This window comes from Melitaea cinxia, chromosome 21 (assembly GCF_905220565.1).
Source record: "Melitaea cinxia chromosome 21, ilMelCinx1.1, whole genome shotgun sequence".
Classification (NCBI taxonomy): Eukaryota; Metazoa; Arthropoda; class Insecta; order Lepidoptera; family Nymphalidae; genus Melitaea; species Melitaea cinxia.
The window spans coordinates 7,515,256-7,533,879 of NC_059414.1; the positions used below are offsets into that span (position 1 = coordinate 7,515,256).

Consider the following 18,624-nt stretch of genomic DNA (forward strand, 5'->3'; position numbering starts at 1 on the left):
TATAACACAATTTATTGAATTTTCTCTGCAATTTTTTTTTTTTTTTTTAATGAAGGACGAAAGTTGATTTACAAATGTATAATATATTTACATAATATTATGTATAAAAGTATCACATTATGGAATTCCCTGCACATCGATATCATATTTATTGCAACATTTTATTAAAATTATTTAAACATATAAGTAAAATAAGTATTAATTTATTAAGATTAATATGCTAATTTTACTTTAATAAAATCAAATTTATTTTATAAAACAGATAAACTATTAAGTTTTAATAAATTCAATAGTAACATAAAAATGCAGTATCTTTAGTCATTGATCAGTAAAAAATGAATTATCTTTTAATTTTATAGATTCTGGCAGATCAAGTGCTACATTTGCGTTTTCAATGTCTTGCTTAATAGTTTCTATTAATTTTTCTAGGGAGGTAAAGTTTTTTTCCGGTCTCAAATATCCAACGACACAAATTTTCAATATGGCACCATAAAAATCTCTTTCGAAATCGTGCATTACATGGGTTTCCTGAAAATCAAAAGTAAATTTGAAATAAGAAATTTATAACTAAAGTTTAATAATTAAGTACCTTATTAAATTTGCTATTATAATTAGGTTAATATGTGAGGTAGAACTTTCCTAACCTTCCAAACAAAAGAAAAATTGGTTGGTCTGAAGTAACCAACAATATAAAATTAAAGATAAAATTTCGCAAATACATCGTATTTTGAAATCTTTACTAATGCTATTTTCATGTTAACACGTTGAACGCCATGGGGGACACCAGTTGAGCCTCACTTGATTAGTCCATGGGGCCAGTTTAAAAGTTCTTATTTACAAAAAAAATTGTTAAAGATCCAATCCATTCTTAAAGATCTTACTTATTTTTCTTTACACTGTATGACATATTTTTCTAAGTCATACTTTTTAAATAGACTCTGGCTCGCGGTCATGTGGTGTCCCTCGCAGCACCAACGAAAACATTGTGTGTTGACTACATGATGTTCCCCATAGCCCAAACAGAAAAACTAAAAAATTAAGGCGGCGTTTAACGTGTAAATATTGTGTAAATTTGAGAGGCATCTAGCTCAAACCGGTAACAGATTAGTTCTTGCCGTTAATAATGACATATCCCGTAAATAAAATATGCTTGTTAACTATACATTTTGGATTCTTTTAAAGTATCCATAAGCTTTCATCATTGGCCTTACTCCATCTGTAGCAGACAATTTAGACAGTGTCAGTGTGAGTTATTAATAATAATTTATTTCAGACATCAGTCCATATTTTTGATAGTTAAGTAAACAGCTCCTTTCGTGGCTGAACAAGCGGATTCGTCTCCGTCAGGCATTCGTGGCATAGCTCTAAAATGCGAGACTCCTGCAGCCGAACTGGCGTATGCAACGTATCGATTCGTCGTTCCTGTGGGCCTAGCCAGTGAGGTCGAGAGGGTGGCGCAGAGTTTAGGCAACTATGAATTTTCCTGAAGAGTGTCCTAGGCGACACAGTATCTGTCTGTGGAGAGGACACTTCACCCTCGTCAGCTCTGCTTAGTGGAAGCTTATTTTTAAACTACGTTTAAAGTAACATTCCTTACTTTTACGTCGTTCTTCCGAGTGTTATAGGAAACTACTAAATATACTACAAATACAAAATACCAAGTAATAGAAGCAAATATTACTTATCATTATCATTATATATTAGAAAACTAAGTTGATAAAATGTGCGTGCCGATAAAACTTAAAAAGGAGTCCCGGCACGATAAAGGGACTTATCCCCCCGCGAACAAGAAAGTTCCCGTTTTAACCTAAAGGGCGTGTTTTTAAAGATATAAGAGCTTTTCCAAATTAAATGTAGTGACGCCATCTGTTGTCGAGTATTTGAACTTCATTCAGAACGATTCTTTGGGTTGCATTTCGAAAGGCGCTGCGAACAATTGCAGGATGTGTAGTAATGGCGCGAAATTTAAAATTCCAATATCAATAAAGTCTTAAATTACATTTGTTACTACATATAATAAAGTTATTAAATTTTATGTATTTATACAGCAGTAGCTAACTTATATTTTGGAGCTAAAGCGACATAAGTTTAGTTATTCAAATTAGTGCAAAAAACATTTTAAAATTTAAGTTTTTAAATTTCACGCCTTTACTACGTATGCTACAACTGCAGAACCTATTGTTACGGCGGACGAGTCGAGAACATTCTAGAAAGTGTGAGAAAGAAAATATTCTCAAACTTTCTCGAATATCCTAGAGCCTAGCTCTCTGAATAGATATATAGCCAACAAGAAACAAGCGATTTCGAAACGAAAATGAAAAGAAGATAATTAAAAAAAATTAGGGATTGGAAATTTTTGTTAAATACCCGTGCGAAGCCGTAGCGGGAAGCTAGTTTAAATATATATCTAACATGTAACTTACAATAGACAACTCCTTATTTTGATAGAAGGGACACCAGCCAATATTAACTACCATTTTATGAACTGCTTCTGTGTCTACTTTTGCCCATCCATAGTATACACCAGGCTTTACGTCTTCAGGTAACGATTTTGCTACATTTCTTGGATAATTTGCTGTAAAAAATAATGATTTAATTATGTATAACAAATAAGTTCCAAGTAATCCAGAACATTTTTTAAATACATTAATAAATCATTACTACTTCAAATTAGTTTTTTTTAATCGCCTTGGTGCAAACTACGAAATATTATATCATATAGTTGAATAATTATATATCTAAAAGAGATGATGAAATATGAGATTTCAAAGACTCATAACTCGGTATGAGAATTTGCTGCATTTGTCCATGTTTTATGAGAATTTTTTCCATAGGGATAGATTTAAAATACCCAAGAATCACGCTCCCTCCACATCATTAGTCATATTTTCTCAATAATAATATAGTAACAAAACTAACCTAACCAAAAAACTAAAATATACTAATCAAGCAATGGTTGATGACGACAGTTGACGAACTTTTTTTTAGTTGCGAATTCAACTCCGCTCCGCAGAGTAAGGAATGAAAAAGGAGAATTCCACTGAAATTTCGAATCCAAATTTATTCTCCATACTACTCCCAAATTTTAATTAGGATTCTTAACAGAGTGTCAACAACAACACTGTTTGTCTGACCTGCGTTGACACACTTGCTCCGTCTCATGTCAAGGAAACAGCCTTAAAAGCGGGAGCCGCAGCGGAAAAAGCTGAAACGACTAAACGGCACAAATATTTGTCACTAATTCGAAATTACATCTTCGTGCCGTTTGCAGTCGAAACACTTAGACCTTGGAGTAGCAGTGCTAATTTTTTTTTTAAATGAGATAACTCCTCGCCTTATTGCCTCCACTTTTGACAAGAGGGCTGGTGCATTTTTTGCCCAGAGAATCGGCATAGCGATTCAACGGGGTAATGCTGCCAGCATTCTTGGCACAATTCCACGCGGACATGATTTATACCAAAACTATCTGTAATTATTTAGTTCTTAAGTTGTGAATTGTAAATATGTATAATGTTTAATAAACTATTGTTAATATAAATGTTTGTCTTAAAACAGTGTTTCATTCACGATAAAGCGCAGTTCTCGTCATAAATTTTCCTATCCTATCATGCTATCCTATGAACTTTAAAAATAAGCGATACATTATCAGCAAATAACACAATACAAATTTATTTAAAATGCCAAATCCTTTACATATCTTATATAAATAAAAATGAATGTTGCTAAGCGCATAACTCGAAAATGGCTCGACCAATTCGGCTATTTTTTTTTTTTGTATGTTCGTTACAGCCCACGGAAGGTTTTTGACAGAACGACGTCTGTCCGTGCAGCTAGTAATAGAAATAGAAACGTCAGAACTGATCTCTGTGAAACGCCCTAATACTTTTATCACTAAATTATTATTTTAAATAAAACGGTTTTTAAATCTTTAATACTAGTTAATCATCTGATTCCGTTAGATAGGATAGATGGTGATTGTAAGATATCAAAAGATAGCTGCTATATAGTTGTTGAAACACAAATGTATACCTATAGGACTACAATATGTATATAGGTCAGAAAAAAAATTCTTCGCATTTGGTATAGAAATTTAAGATAAGATTTACAAAATTTATTTACATTAATTATCCGCCAACCCGCGTTGGAGCTGCGTGGTGGATTAAGCTCTGATCCTTCTCCTGCATGGGGAAAGAAACCTACGCCCAGTAAGTGAGATATTACAGGCTGAAGCGATTTACATTAATTATAATATAATATATTTAAAAAAATCATACAGAACCTAGTTAGTTTGTCATGTCTTTAATTTCAGATAAGATTGTGTATAATTATGTTATCTTATATATAAAATTCTCGTGTCACAATGTTAGCTACCATACTCCTCTGAAACGGCTGGACCGATTTTTAGGAAATTTTGTGTGCATGTGTAGGTCCGTAAATCGGCCAACATCTATTTTTCATACCCCTAGGTTGTAAGGAGGGAGTTATAGATATTATATAAAGGGGTTAATAACATATTATATGGCAAAACAACGTTTGCGGGGTCAGTCCGTGAAAAATCAACTTTCTGACCGTGATAAGCTCTTTTGCTTATGTAATTTTACTAGTCAAGCACTAGTTGTTATACCTTTTTAGGAACTACTCAAACTAACCTTTTTTTAAATACTGGTCATTTCTAGTGCAAATTTCATTAATTTCAAAAAATTTCATAAGTTTAGAACAAATTATGTCTGAAATAGTAATTTCATTAGGTAGTACAAGTATTCTCGAGTAGAATAAAAAAGTACACTAAATACCTTAATTTGTAAGAATTATGACCAAATTACTAGTCGAGGTAGAATTTTTTTGAAAAAAACAAAAATGTTCAAAATTTTCAGTGTTGGCAACGCTGACGTAAAAAGTACATTTTCTTGAAGCTTGACAATCGACATCAGGCCTCAGGGCTATCCCCAGTTAACGGATTATCCACTATTTATTTATATTTTTAACCGACTTCCAAAAAAAGAGGAAGTTCTCAATTCGACTAGATTTTTTTAATGTATGTTACTTCAAAACTTTTGACTGGGTGGAGCGATTTCGACAAATTTTCTTTTGATTGAAAGGTGGTATGTGTCATTTGGTCCTATTTAAATTTATTTGAGATCTAACAACTACTTTTCGAGTTATATCTAATAATTCGTTTTCACTTGCCGCTTTTTTCGTCGACCTACGTTGTATTATACCACATAACTTTCTACTGGATATACCGATTTGGATAATTCTTTTTTTGTTAGAAAGGGGATATTCCTAGTTTGGTACCATGATAAGAAAACCAGGATCTGATGATGGGATCCCAGAGAAATCAAGGGAAACTCTCCAAAATCCGTAATAACTTTTTATTGGTTGTACCGATTTTGATAATTTTTAATTTAATCGAAAGCTGATGTTTACCATGTTGTCACATATAAATTTCATCGAGATCTAATAACTACTTTTTGAGTAATCTTTGATAACGCGTAGTTACTTGACTATTTTTTCGTCGATCTACGTTGTATTACTCGTTGATGTAATTGAAGTCGGTTTTTTTTCGTTTGCGAACAAACACAATTATTTTATGTGTGTTCGCGTATAACTACGTCGTTTATGAACCGATTTTGATGATTCTTTTTTTGTTAGAAAGGAGATATCCCAAAGGTGGAACCATGATAAGGAAACCAGGATCTGATAATGACATCTTAGAGAAATCCAGGGAAACCTTCGAAAATCGGAGTGGTGACTAAGTTGGTGCGTTTGTTAATTTTTTTCGTCTACTTACATAATTATGTATTTGTATAGTGCCGATGTAATTAAAGCACGTTTTTTTTTTTCGTTTGCTAGCAAACAATTATTTAAAGTAAAACTTTAAAGTGTATCGAATTTCTTAGTTTGATTTACCCATTTTGGGGTACAGAAAAACAAATGAAATGTGGCGGGAACCTGTTTTTTATATTTTAAGTTCATTTTACAAATGTCACCTTTTCACGGTATCAAAACCAGCCACTTACAAACAATAAAACTAAAAAGATTTTGTTGCAACTTTTTACCAAAAAATACGAAGACTCGCCGACGTATTATATACAGTGACACAGCTAGTAAGCAGCGCCTCGTGATTTCACCCGCTTAATTTCCGATCGCATGGGAATGGGTAGCATTTCGAAATAGAACGGAACCTATGTATGTACTATGTATTATTCCGGATATTTACTTACCAAATAAGTTCATTACATCAGTTCAATAGTTTTTTTGCGTGAAAGAGTAACAAACATACTACTAACACGTTTTCTAGACTCCTTACCTATCCGAAATTTTTAGTGTTTACGGTTACAGTTTTTTTTTTCTTTCGGATATTCGATAGTTTCCGTTTTGGTTATAAATCTCCATAACATCCCTAGTTTCACCTTTCCAGTTATAAGCCATACTTTATTTAATGGATTTGTGGATTTTTATGTTTTTAATTAGCAGATATATTATACTATTTAATCAATTCAATATTCATTGTAATTGAAAATATAAATAATATCAATTGTAAAACAGCAATTTATGTCAAGAGGGTATGATAAGTAAGTGATAAGATCTACAAATATTGTACATTGTGTGCTGAGTAATGTCATCTTAATAATAAAAGTATAATATAATAGTAGGTATAATATATACTATATTTTAAAAATAAAATATTTAAATATGGTAGTTCTTGAGAATACAATTTTTGTCAAATATTTCAGTAAAATAAATAGTATTGTAATACTTTTTTTTTGAGATATAATTTTTTTAAGCCGCTAAATTATTTTAATCGTAACTTAGTAATAACTTAAATAAAAAAAAATTACAAATTCTCAAAAAAAAAAAAACTATAGAATTATGTTGTTGCTCTAAAATTTAAAATGTTAAATACAATGTTATTTTCGGCTAAGATCTAGACTAGGAAAAACCGAATTAGAAAAACCGAATTATGGGGTTTTTGGGTGTGGAGGGTGGAGGGTGTAGGGGAATCTATACAAGGTAACACTGTCACACCTCAAAACCCCATGGTTATGGAGATATCCATGGTTAAAGTTTTGGGGTTAGGAGAAGAATTTAAAGCTATTATAATACCTTTGAGCTCGTACTGTTTGCATTGTGTGACAAATCGGCACTTTTAAACAAAATAACGCGTCAGACATAATATTCTAATAAAATTAGTAACATTGCGACATTGCGTGCTAGAATATAGGTTTAGAAATTCGAAAAATACCCAAAAACGAATCGGAGCACCCCACTGTTCACGTGGTTTTGGTCTGTCCTACCCCTAGAGTGTTTTTTTTTATGCCGCGAAGGCGCGGAGGGAGGGCAGCCCTCGCCCGCCGTGCGAAAGCGCGCGAACGAATGCGTAGAGGAGCGGCTGAGGCTAGTCGCCTTCGGCGACCAGCCTCCGCTGCGGAACGGAGCATGAGTGAGCGTGCTTTCGCACGCAAGGGCGGAAGGGCTGCACTTCCCGCAGCGCCGGAGCCAAGCGTTCCTCTAACTTTAAAGGTGGTAGATTAATTTGAAAAAAACGCGTGTGAAATGTGAAAATAACGTGTGAAAGCTACGAAATTCTTCTTCTAACCTCAAAACTTTAACCATTGATATCTCCATAACCATGGGGTTCTGAGGTGTGACAGTGGTACCAGGGGTAGCGTTCCCCACCCCCCCCCTACCCCCCACGGTCCCAAAATACGGTTTTTTCTAATCTAAAACTTTACCATTATTTTCTTATAATATTGTAGTTAAAATTTAAAGATCTTATAGAACATGCCACTAAACAATTACAGCCTGTTTACCAGTTGTGGATAAAGGTTATCCTGCAAATATGTTGCGATTAATCTTTAACAGCAGGAGGTATAACAGGCCATTAGGACCTGTTTTACTTCTATTAAAGTACGAGTTTTAGATGCATATTTGCAAATAGAAATATCTCACAAACTCTGGAATTTGAAGGTAATAAAGAAAACAATATTAAAATCTTTTATCTGATGGATATCATAATTTGTCAAATAGCATTATCCACAACCGGTGAAACAGGCCATTAAAGCATGAAAATCTAGAAATGTTTTCATATCACATGGTGATAATATTAAGTTAAAAACAGTAGGTACAAAGGAAATAACACTTTTTTTCAACAAAAAAAAAATGTTTAAGGACGCTATCACATTTTTCACTCGCTCAAGTTTAGGTATTTAAATCGCAACACAATAACATTACGCGTACGCACACATTGATACCGCTATCTGCTCGATTTTGTACCGACGTAACTAATCTTGGTACTTGAAGGTATTAATTTTTAATTTTACTGGTATTGATTAGTAAATTTAGTTGTAAGTTTAAAGTCGAACTTAGTAACTGTTACTAAGTACCTACTATTCACGGAACCTCTCCCCTACTCTGTTTATGACGATGTCTTAAGGCGTCAGGGTATCTAGTACTCGTTCGTCGTACTATACAATAAAATATAATAGATAATAATACGCTTATTTTTATAATTCAAAATCACATACAATTTTAAGTTATATTATTATAGTTTTAACATTATAATAATATAAACATAACATATTTTACGTAAACAATCTATACAAATAAATAAAATTGGAGTGTCCTTTAGTTATATTAAAATACTGCTTTTTACTAAATGCATACGGATGTATACACGGTCCATATACCAAAATAACATTTTTCCAATTTTTGTCTGTCTGTCTGTCGGTATGTTCCGGCTAATCTCTGAAACGGGTGGACCGATTTTGACGGTACTTTCACTAGGATATATCTTATGCAATAAGGAGTAACATAGGCTGCTTCTATTTTAGAAATTTATTTATTTTATAACTCTGCAAACTCTCGGAACAATGATGATAATGATGAATGTAAATTTAAAATAAAATAATTTTTAACAAAAAAAAAACCGACTTCAAACAGGAAACTTCTTCAACATTATAAAATATTTATTTAATCATTTCTGATTAACTAAATCAAAATACGAATTACTTTGTACTAAGTAAGTTTATTTTTCACTTTTTAGTTTCCTGTTAGAAGTCAGCTTTTTTTTGTTAAAAATTATTTTATTTTTAATTTTTAGTGATGGGTAGACCTAACAAGGATGCTTTTTCTCTTGTGTCGGGGGTCCGGAAACATACACAATACACAAGCACAAACACCCAGATCATGACAAACATCTTATATGGCCAATACAAATGTCTGTCCTGCGCGGAGATTGAACCCACTAACGCCAGCGCAACAGCCAGTGCTGTGACCGCTGCGCTAACGCGTCGACATACTATGAATAAAGTTCGCTATCAGGTGCACGTAATAACAACCGGGACTGACAGACTAGCGTGTTCTCCGAGGCTAGGTTGGGATAACCACAAGGATTAACAACTAGACTGAAAATAAATATTTGTATAAACATAAATATCCACTCCAAGCGGGAATTGAACCCGCGACCGTCAGTGTTTAGGCGCCGCCGACGCGGCACATGCACCATTATATCAAAGCGGTCGTCAAACAGCAAAAGGTAACTGCTATAAATTGTTGAGAAATTCCCTCGAGTGTTTTATGGGCTCCATCATCAAACCTGGTCCTGTGACACAGATGACCACACAGCAGGTAATTCCTCGAATATCTTTCGTCTCCATCATCAGACTGTAATGGCACTTGTAACTCATATAGGTGCAAAGTTCTCATCGATAGAAACGAATTAAGTTCAAACAGCAGGTAATTGCTATAAATCGTTAAAGAGTTCCCTCGACTATCTTTTGTCTCCATCATCAGACTGTAATGGCACTTATAACTAATACAGGTGCAAAGTTCTCATCAATAGAAACGAATTAAGATCAAAAAGCAGGTAATTGCTATAAATTGTTGAAGAGTTCCCTCGACTATCTTTCTTCTCCATCATCAATCAGATCGACTCCAGACCTTTATTAAATAGTAGTGCTTTATAGTACTTAATAATAATAAGATTAATAATAAGATTTATTTATTTTCTCACCACAATATTGCTAACAGGACATTAGATAGGTACATAATAACATGAGAACTAATATTGTGGGAGACTGATGCCTAAGCTAGGCTCGAGGCCTGTGTTTCAGGACACCAGGTCTCCACCCCTTAAAAAAGTACATTTCAATTCTCATCATACGGGCATTAACAATTTTGTTGTAAACAATATTATATGAGATAGTAACTTTGTATATCTAAGGTTAGTATATTTTATGTTATTCGTGGTAAAATATGGGTTAGGTGGTGTGTGTGTGTGTGTGTGTGTGTGTGTGTTGTGTGGGTGTGGGTGCTAGTATGTTAGAAGTACTCTAATTAAGGGCAGAAAGAATCGCTTCCGTGTCATCATAGTTCAGTTTCTGTAACCAGTCAGTTAATTTCCGTTTACACCTATTTTTAGTGAGGTTGTATATAAGCAGAAATCTATTGATTTTGTTGTACAAAAAGCCACCCAAGCTGCAAAAGAATCGCTTTGAGAACCTTGTGGAAAACTTGCTACACTGTACAGGATTGTACCGCCTTTTGGCGTCTGACACTGACGGGTGATATTCAAGAAGTGTGTGTTGTCTTAGTAGGGTGTCAAGTATAAACAATTGGCGCACCGTTAAGACCTGGCACTCTTTGTATAACAATACAGTGGGGTAACGATACGGTTTAAATAATGATACCTTCAGTATAGCTCTTTGTGCTCTCTCCAGGTCAATCAGTCTGGTTTTCGGTGCACCACCCCAGGACGTGATGCAATAAGTTAGCACCGATTGAGCGAGGGCAAAATAGACAGATTTCAATCGGTTAGCATCCAAGACATTTCTTATTGTTTTAAAGACGTATATAAGTTTTCGTAACCTGTTAATAATCGTATCTATATGTTCGTCAAATCTAAGATTATTATCAATCACTACTCCCAAGTATTTTACAGCCTCTTTTTTTTGTAAGCGTGTGCAGTCGCATGAAGCGTTTTGTGGTTCAGAACACGAGTGAACTTGTATGGCGTGAGTAGTAGACTGTGGTACAATGCCTTTAAAGGAGAAAGTGATGTAAGTGGTTTTCGCGCTATTTAAAGTCAATAGGTTTCCTTGTAACCACTTTGAGATAGTATTGAAACCCGACTGAGCATACCTGTATGTTTCGGCCCATGTATCTGCAGTGAATAAGAGAGCAGTGTCGTCGGCAAAGCTGATTATTTTGCAACCAGGGAGGGTGAGCATACTCAGGTCGTTGATGTAAATAAGAAATAGAGTAGGTCCAAGTACGCTACCTTGAGGCGTGCCATAAGTCAATGTACGCTCGCTACTGATGTATTCGTCTATTCTAACTCTCTGGGTACGCTCACTCAAGTAATCTTCAAAAAGGCACAGAGGTACACCTCTAATCCCCAGATTTTCCATTTTCCGGATAAGGAGGGGTACAGAAACCGTGTCAAATGCTTTGGCAATATCCAGGAATATACCCAAGACTTTCCGCTCTCCATCCATCTCTGATACTATAAAGTTGGTAAGTTCATTTACAGCATCAGAAGTGGATCTGCCCGCACGAAAGCCAAACTGCGCAGGTGAGAGAAGATTGTTCTTTTCCAGATAATTAGTAAGCCTGCTATTCATAATCCGCTCCAGTATTTTTGAGAGAGCAGGAAGTACGGCTATTGGCCTATAGTTATTAATGAAAACATGATTAAATTTACTAGTCACCCGTACGATTTTTGAAAGTTTCCCTCGATTTCTCTGGGATCCCATCATCAGATCCTAGTTTCCTTATCATAGTACCAAACTAGGGATATCTCCTTTCCAACAAAAAAAGAATTATCAAAATCGGTTCATAAACGAAAAAGTTATCTCCGAACATACATTAAAAATATATATATATATATATATATATATATATACGGTCGAATTGAGTAACCTCCTCCTTTTTTTGAAGTCGGTTGAAAAGAAGACAAATTGCAAAGATTACTTATTATTATTGATTATTATATATAAACCAGATGCATAGCAAAGACAATCGATTGTGAAGTATCAATTTCGTCCAAGCACAGTACACACAAAAAACTCATTTTTTACGTAATTATTACTTGCGCTGAAGCGATACAGCCGTGCTTCCATGAGCGCGTTTCGGCGCGGAATGACGAACGACGATGGTTCACTTGTAAAAAATGTATGAAGAAATTTGAGAGCGTTTCTTATTTTTCTCATAAATGGAAATATTATTTATTTTTATATAAAATATCTAGCGCTACGCATAGAGGACTAAATAAGCAACAATTTCTTAGTGTATTTATTTTTCTTAGTGCAGTGTATTTAGGCTATAATGGTTCCAATTCAGACCCGTCTTTTTTTAATTTTTTGCGATTTCTGTGATGGTTAAACTGTATTTGTGTGAAAAGTTTGTATGGGGCTATAGAATTTTTATGGTCTCACTCGGAGATGAATATATTATCTTTCATTTGAAACCAAGATATCCTCTCAGGGTGACTCCTAATTAATTTAAATGGTACGTGAAAAACACTGATATTTGTAGAAAAATGTGATAGCGTCCTTAATAGGTGTAATGATTTATTAAAAGCTTAAAAATAAAAACATCATAATTTTTAAATATATAAACATAAGTTAATTGTTATGTTGTTTAAAATGTTAAGATTAGTTAACCTGAATATCTGGCAATATTTATTTATTTTTATTTTACTTAGTCTTTATTGTTATAGATTAAAAGTAAGAGCAATCCAAATTTAATATATTAAATTACATTAAAACTATTGTAAGATAGGTTTTTAAGGAACAAGCATAAAGTAGGTTAGTAATTAAAGTTTTATATTTCAGAACTACCACATTGGCCTGAAGTTTTGGTAGCATCTAATGTTTAGTAGACTTATAAACTTATTGTTTTATTAACATACACACATTTTAACAGCAGAAATAATACTTGAAATTAATATGTAGCAAGTTATTCAATTAATGCTTTTCTAAAAAAGAAAAAGATAAAAGAAATCTAAAAGATTCATTTATCTATTTTGAAAAAAAAATTAAACAAATTAAAGCAATATGTATATTTTATAAAATACAAAATGTTTTATGGTTGGTATTATTGGTGGCCTTATCAATTTTATTACCCCTAAAATAAAATTGTCAAAGATTAACAGCCAGTTGCAATAATCTATCTCTGAATTTGCTTATTAGAGATAAAATTTTGACAAAACTCCATATAAATTGTAAAAAAATGAAACAAATTAAAGCAACATATTTTATAATATACTAATTGTTTTATGGTTGGAATTATTGGTGGCTTTATCAATTTTATTACACCTAAAATAAAACTGTTAAAGATTAACAGCCACTTTCAAGACTCTTATCTATCTCTGAATTTGGTTACTAGAGATACAATTTTCACATAAACTCCATAGAAATTGTGGAAAAAAAAAATGAAACAAATTAAAGCAACATATTTTATAAAATACAAAATATTTTATGGTTGAAAGTATTGGTGGCTTTAACAATTTTATTACACCTAAAATAAAATTGTTAAATATTAATGGCCAGTTTCAATACTCTATCTATCTCTAAATTTGCTTACTAGAGATAGAAATTAGACATAAACTCCATATAAATTGTGTCAAAAATCAATCGCTAGTAAGCAAAATATAGATAGATTACTGAGATCAGCTGTGAATAAGTACTCAGTAAAAATTTTAAAGATTACTATATTATTTATTTATAATATTATTATATTAGAAATTACACTGAATCTATCACATAATATTTTTCTTTAGTATGAAATCATTACCACTATAATTATAATTATATTATTTGAGATGATTTATTTTAATGTCAGAAACATTAACAAATAAAACCGATCTGGATAGTGAAATTAAACTATTTTAATTTAATTAAAAGAACTTGCCTGTTGGACAACCCAAATCCTTCGATCCCCTACCAAACCCTCTGACAACTTCACCTTTTAAAAAAAAGGGCAAGTATGATTGTGACATTTTATTTCTCTGAAAAGTTTTCAATAACTTCAGTACCTTGAGCTTCTCAATACTGTTTATTTTTTTTATTTTTTTTAGTTAGAGTTATACTGCAATTGTAACAAAATACGTGTTAATCATATAACACTCCCTGCTATTACTAATATCAAACTGAGGATCCTAGCCTAGTTGTAACTTTCATAATAAATAAAACTCGAATGTTTATAGTACCTACTTGATGGGATTATAATAGGTGCGTTCCAATAAAGACCCGCAACGCCATCGACGACAACCGCTGAAAATCGAAATTGCCGTTCAACGAATGTAAAAAAACGCTGCGGGCATTGTTGGCGAATTTTATAAGTGGAACGCATATTTGAGCGCTGCCAGGTGTCAACTGTGCGCTTGCAATATTTCGGCATAGTAAAAATATGCAGTTGTGGGGGTTGTGAGTAAATATTTTGTATTTTGCATGGATTAAAGTAAAACTTAATTCCCGAAAATTTATCGTTACGTTTTTTGCCGAATCGAATGAGATAACATTCACAATTTGACATTGACAGCTGTTTTTTCAAATTCCACCACGTTTTGGTGAAAGTCAACTCTGACCCACCTATATTTTGGAGCGAAGTGGGCACGATGTGATCGCGAACAATGACGTCATCTATGTCGTCGAATGATCACTCGCGACGACTACACAACACAACATTAATTTACTATCGTTGCGGTCGCTTAGTGGAACGCAACCAATTGTGTCACACTTGAGAGATTTCACAATAATAAAACTGTTTCACCAGTTATGAATAACGTTATTTGACGGATGACAGTATCCGACAGTAAAAAGTTTTTGAAGTAAAACTTCTTTACGCACGCTTGACTTATGGAGTAAGTTGGTGAAACAAGTGTTAAGAAAAACACTGGAGAGTGCATCGCGAACAATACTTTGAAGACAAAAAATTTGACCTTGAACTACGTCACGTGTGTTCTTTATCTCTTTCAGTAGGGTGACCACGTTGATCCTAAGTTCAGGATCCATACTATTTAAAAATTTTGTCAAGCATTTACAAGACTTCTTTATTCTGTTAGCTCGCAAAAATGAAAAGGGACATCGGCGTCCCTTTGGACGATAATGGCGATAATCTATCAAAAAACGTTTACTATTTGAGGATATTTTTATCGTTTCTAGCTTCATTTTGAAGATTATTTCGGTAGATTATGATGTGCTAGGGATAAGGAATCTTCAAACTCAAATGATAATTAAATCCCTCAAATTTGGTAGGCTAAAAAACGTGATGACGAAGATGCGTTGTTACTTGATGTACCCTATCGTAATATTTGCGATTAGTTTGATCTCAGCCCAATCCGCGCGGGCATATCCATCTTTATCTCCTGTAGTGAGCCATGTAGTGGATGTGGCAACGACGCAATTTACTGTCACTGGTAGGCCTATGCGTAAAATAAAAAATCAGTGGACATGTTCTAGCTCAGTATAGTTTAGTGTTGATAAACAGACTTACACCAATTAGCTGCTTTATTTTTATGGCGCGCACATTTTGAGTATTTAATGCACATGAATGACACCTAACACAATAAATAATTAGATAATTTTGTGTTTTTAAAAACATCTACAAATTTAATGAAACAACTTTTTTCGGATTTTATCGCGGTTTAGCGACAGTCCACAGGCGGACAGTCCTCCCGTGACCATGGTTGCTGTAAAGTATCCGAAACGTTGGGAATCAAAAGTTAATAATAAACCGCGATAAAATCCGAAAAAAGTTGTTTCATTAAATGAGTAAAATTCGCGTAAACATTAGAAAACAACATCTACAAAACCACATCCACATCCACAAAGTGAATTGAAAAGGTAAACTGATGTAACAAAAGTTACAATGAAAAAAGACTTCGTGTAACATTATGACCCATTTCTTTTAAACCACTGAAACGATCTTGATGAAATTTGCACTGTACGCTAAGATTGAAAGATTCTTAAAACAATTAAAAAAGATTTTTAGATAAAGATCATCATCATCATCAGCAACCTATTAATGGCTTACTACTTAGCGCATGTCTCCTCTCATAGTAGGGTTATAGGCCATAGTCTATCACGCTGGCCCAATGCGAATTGACGGACTTCACATACCTTCGAGAATTTAATGGGGAACTCTCAGGTGTGCAAGTTTCCTCACGATATTTTCCTTCACCGTTGAAGCAAGTGTTATTTAATTACATAAACGCACTTAACTTCGGAAAGTCAGAAGTGCATGCCTGGAATCGAGCTGCGACCGCCCATATAGGAAGGCACAGTCCAAACCACTAGGCTTTTAATGTTTAGATAAAGATAAAGTAGGTATTGTTTATTTTATTTATTTATTTATTACTTCTTGCATACATATAATCAAACACTTTTACGTAGTAAAAAAAAAAACAACAGTACAGAAATAAAATTAAACAAAAATTAGTTACAATGGTATATAGGTAAATAGGTATATTAAAAAACAAAATAAAACTATTTCAAAAAGCGAATATTCTCTTTATTAATATTTTCTTATTATGAATAATATTAGTAGTCAACCTAAAATCAAAATCAAATCATACTGTTTTTTGGAGTACAATGTTGCTATATTAATAAAATGGCAGCTCCCTACAATTAGGGAAGTAAAACCAGAAAGGAGAATTACGAAAATTACGAAATCCTGAAAATCAGCATCCACATCAAGGTAGGTACAGATAGATATGCTATTACATGCATGGTTTGACCATGCTATTGGATAAGCAATGTAAATGGTTATGGGCAAAAAATTTGGTAATATCATCCATTTAATAATAAATAAATTTATTATTAAAAAAAACATGCTGATCAAGTTAAAATTATACAAAAAAAACACAACTGTATAATTTATAACAGGAAAGTGAACGCAAACGAAAAACGAATAAAAGAAAAAATAACAAGAGATAAACATAAACTTATTGATTAAAAGTATTTAACTAATACATAATTTATACATGATCGCAGCATTAACTGAGGTAGGGCACAGCGGGAATTTCCTGCTCAAAGTATGGAGCAGCCCGACTGGGGTAGTACCTCGACCTTACAGAAGACCACAGCTAAATAATACTGTTTTCAAGCAGTATTGTGTTCCTGTTGGTGAATAAGGTGACCAGAGCTCCTGGAGGGATTGGGCATTGGGTCGGCAACGCGTTTTCGATGCTCCTGGTATTGTAGGCGTCTATAAGCTACGGTAATCTCTTACCATCAGGTGAGCCGTACGCTTGTTTGCCGACCTAGTGATATAAAAAAAAGCATGCCTTACAAAAAGGTACAGCCTCAGTGTAATTTAGGACCATTAGTCCTAACATTGGTTTTCAGGACCACTATTGGTCTGTTAGTGATTTTGGTGGCATTCTGATAAAATACACATCGACATGAATACATACATAAATACAGAAAACTATGGACTATATATATTATAAGATATTACAATAAGTAGTAGTATTATATATAGTATTATATATATACTGGCACATACAGATTGGGTATGCTCCACAGAGTTACCGCAACGACCACAACGAACTTTCCATCGTTCCACCTAAGGCCCGTGGCCGTCGTGATCACTCGACATCATAGATAACGTCACTGTTCACGAGCACTTCGCCCCCAAAATATAGGCGGGTCAGAGTAGGCTTTCATAAAAACGTTCTCGGTGTGATACACTAATGCCGGTAATAATTATCCGACAGAGTTCCGTGTACAAAACCCTCTTTTCGTTGGACATCACTAAGTCGAATGGGCCCGGTGGCATTCCTCCGTTAGTGCTACGAACTTATGCTCCTAAGTTGGCACCCGTCCTTACGCGTCTTTTCCGGTACTCTTATTCATTAGGTGTAGTCCCGCGCTCGCGGAAGATAGCTATAGTGCACCCGGTCCCTAAGAACGGGGACCACTCAGATCCGTCCAATTGTAAACCAATAGCTATAACTTCCTTGTTCTCAAAGATTATGGAATCTGTAATCAACTGCCAGCCCCGCCGATATTTAGATGAGCACCAGCTGATTAACGACCACCAATATGGCTTTCCGCCAATATGCTGTGTAGTTACGGCATCAAAGAATATAGCCAACCTCTCTCTTCCCGTGGATGTCGTGAGAGGTGACTGAGGGTTGACACAATTCCACTACTACCCTGGAACTTAAAAAGCTGACTGATGGCGGGATAATCATCCAACTGCTGGCTTTGAAATATACAGGCCGAAGACGGGCAGCAACTTCTTCGGTGTGACAAAACCAGCCTTGCGGTCACCAACCCGCCTGCCCGGCGTGGTGACTATGGGCAAAACACAAAAGTTCATGCTATTTTTGGCGTCAAATATGCGTTCCACTTATACAATTCGCTTTCAACACTAGCGGCGCTTTAATGTTAGTTGAACGGCAATTTCAGCAGTCGTTGTCGCTGACGTTGCGGGCTATTAGTGGAACGCACCCAATATGCAACCGTTGGGTTATAAACAGGTATGTCGATGCCAGTTATCTTGGCAACCCGATAGTTCGTCCAGGTAAATAATAGGCAACCCAACGGCTGCAATTTCTATACCTTTCATACTATCAAGTCAGATTGTTTTTAAAAAATCATTAAAAACTATTGG

General features: G+C 34.3%; 1 protein-coding gene across 3 annotated transcripts; it reads right to left on the reverse strand.

The window, feature by feature from the left end:
- Positions 1–63: 63 nt before the first annotated feature.
- On the reverse strand, positions 64–14,953 carry LOC123664301 (riboflavin kinase). 3 transcript variants are annotated; one of them, XM_045598894.1, is made up of 4 exons: positions 14,853–14,953; positions 13,915–14,011; positions 2,424–2,575; positions 64–528 (listed from the first exon to the last, which is right to left on the reverse strand). In XM_045598894.1, the coding sequence occupies exons 2-4, from the start codon at positions 14,000–14,002 to the stop codon at positions 319–321; spliced, it is 450 nt and encodes a 149-aa protein (XP_045454850.1). In that variant the 5' UTR covers positions 14,003–14,011; positions 14,853–14,953; the 3' UTR covers positions 64–318. The 3 variants fall into 3 exon arrangements, with proteins under 3 accessions (XP_045454850.1, XP_045454849.1, XP_045454848.1); XM_045598893.1 differs by lacking the exon at positions 14,853–14,953 and adding an exon at positions 14,217–14,264; XM_045598892.1 differs by lacking the exons at positions 13,915–14,011; positions 14,853–14,953 and adding an exon at positions 14,217–14,588.
- Positions 14,954–18,624: the final 3,671 nt, after the last annotated feature.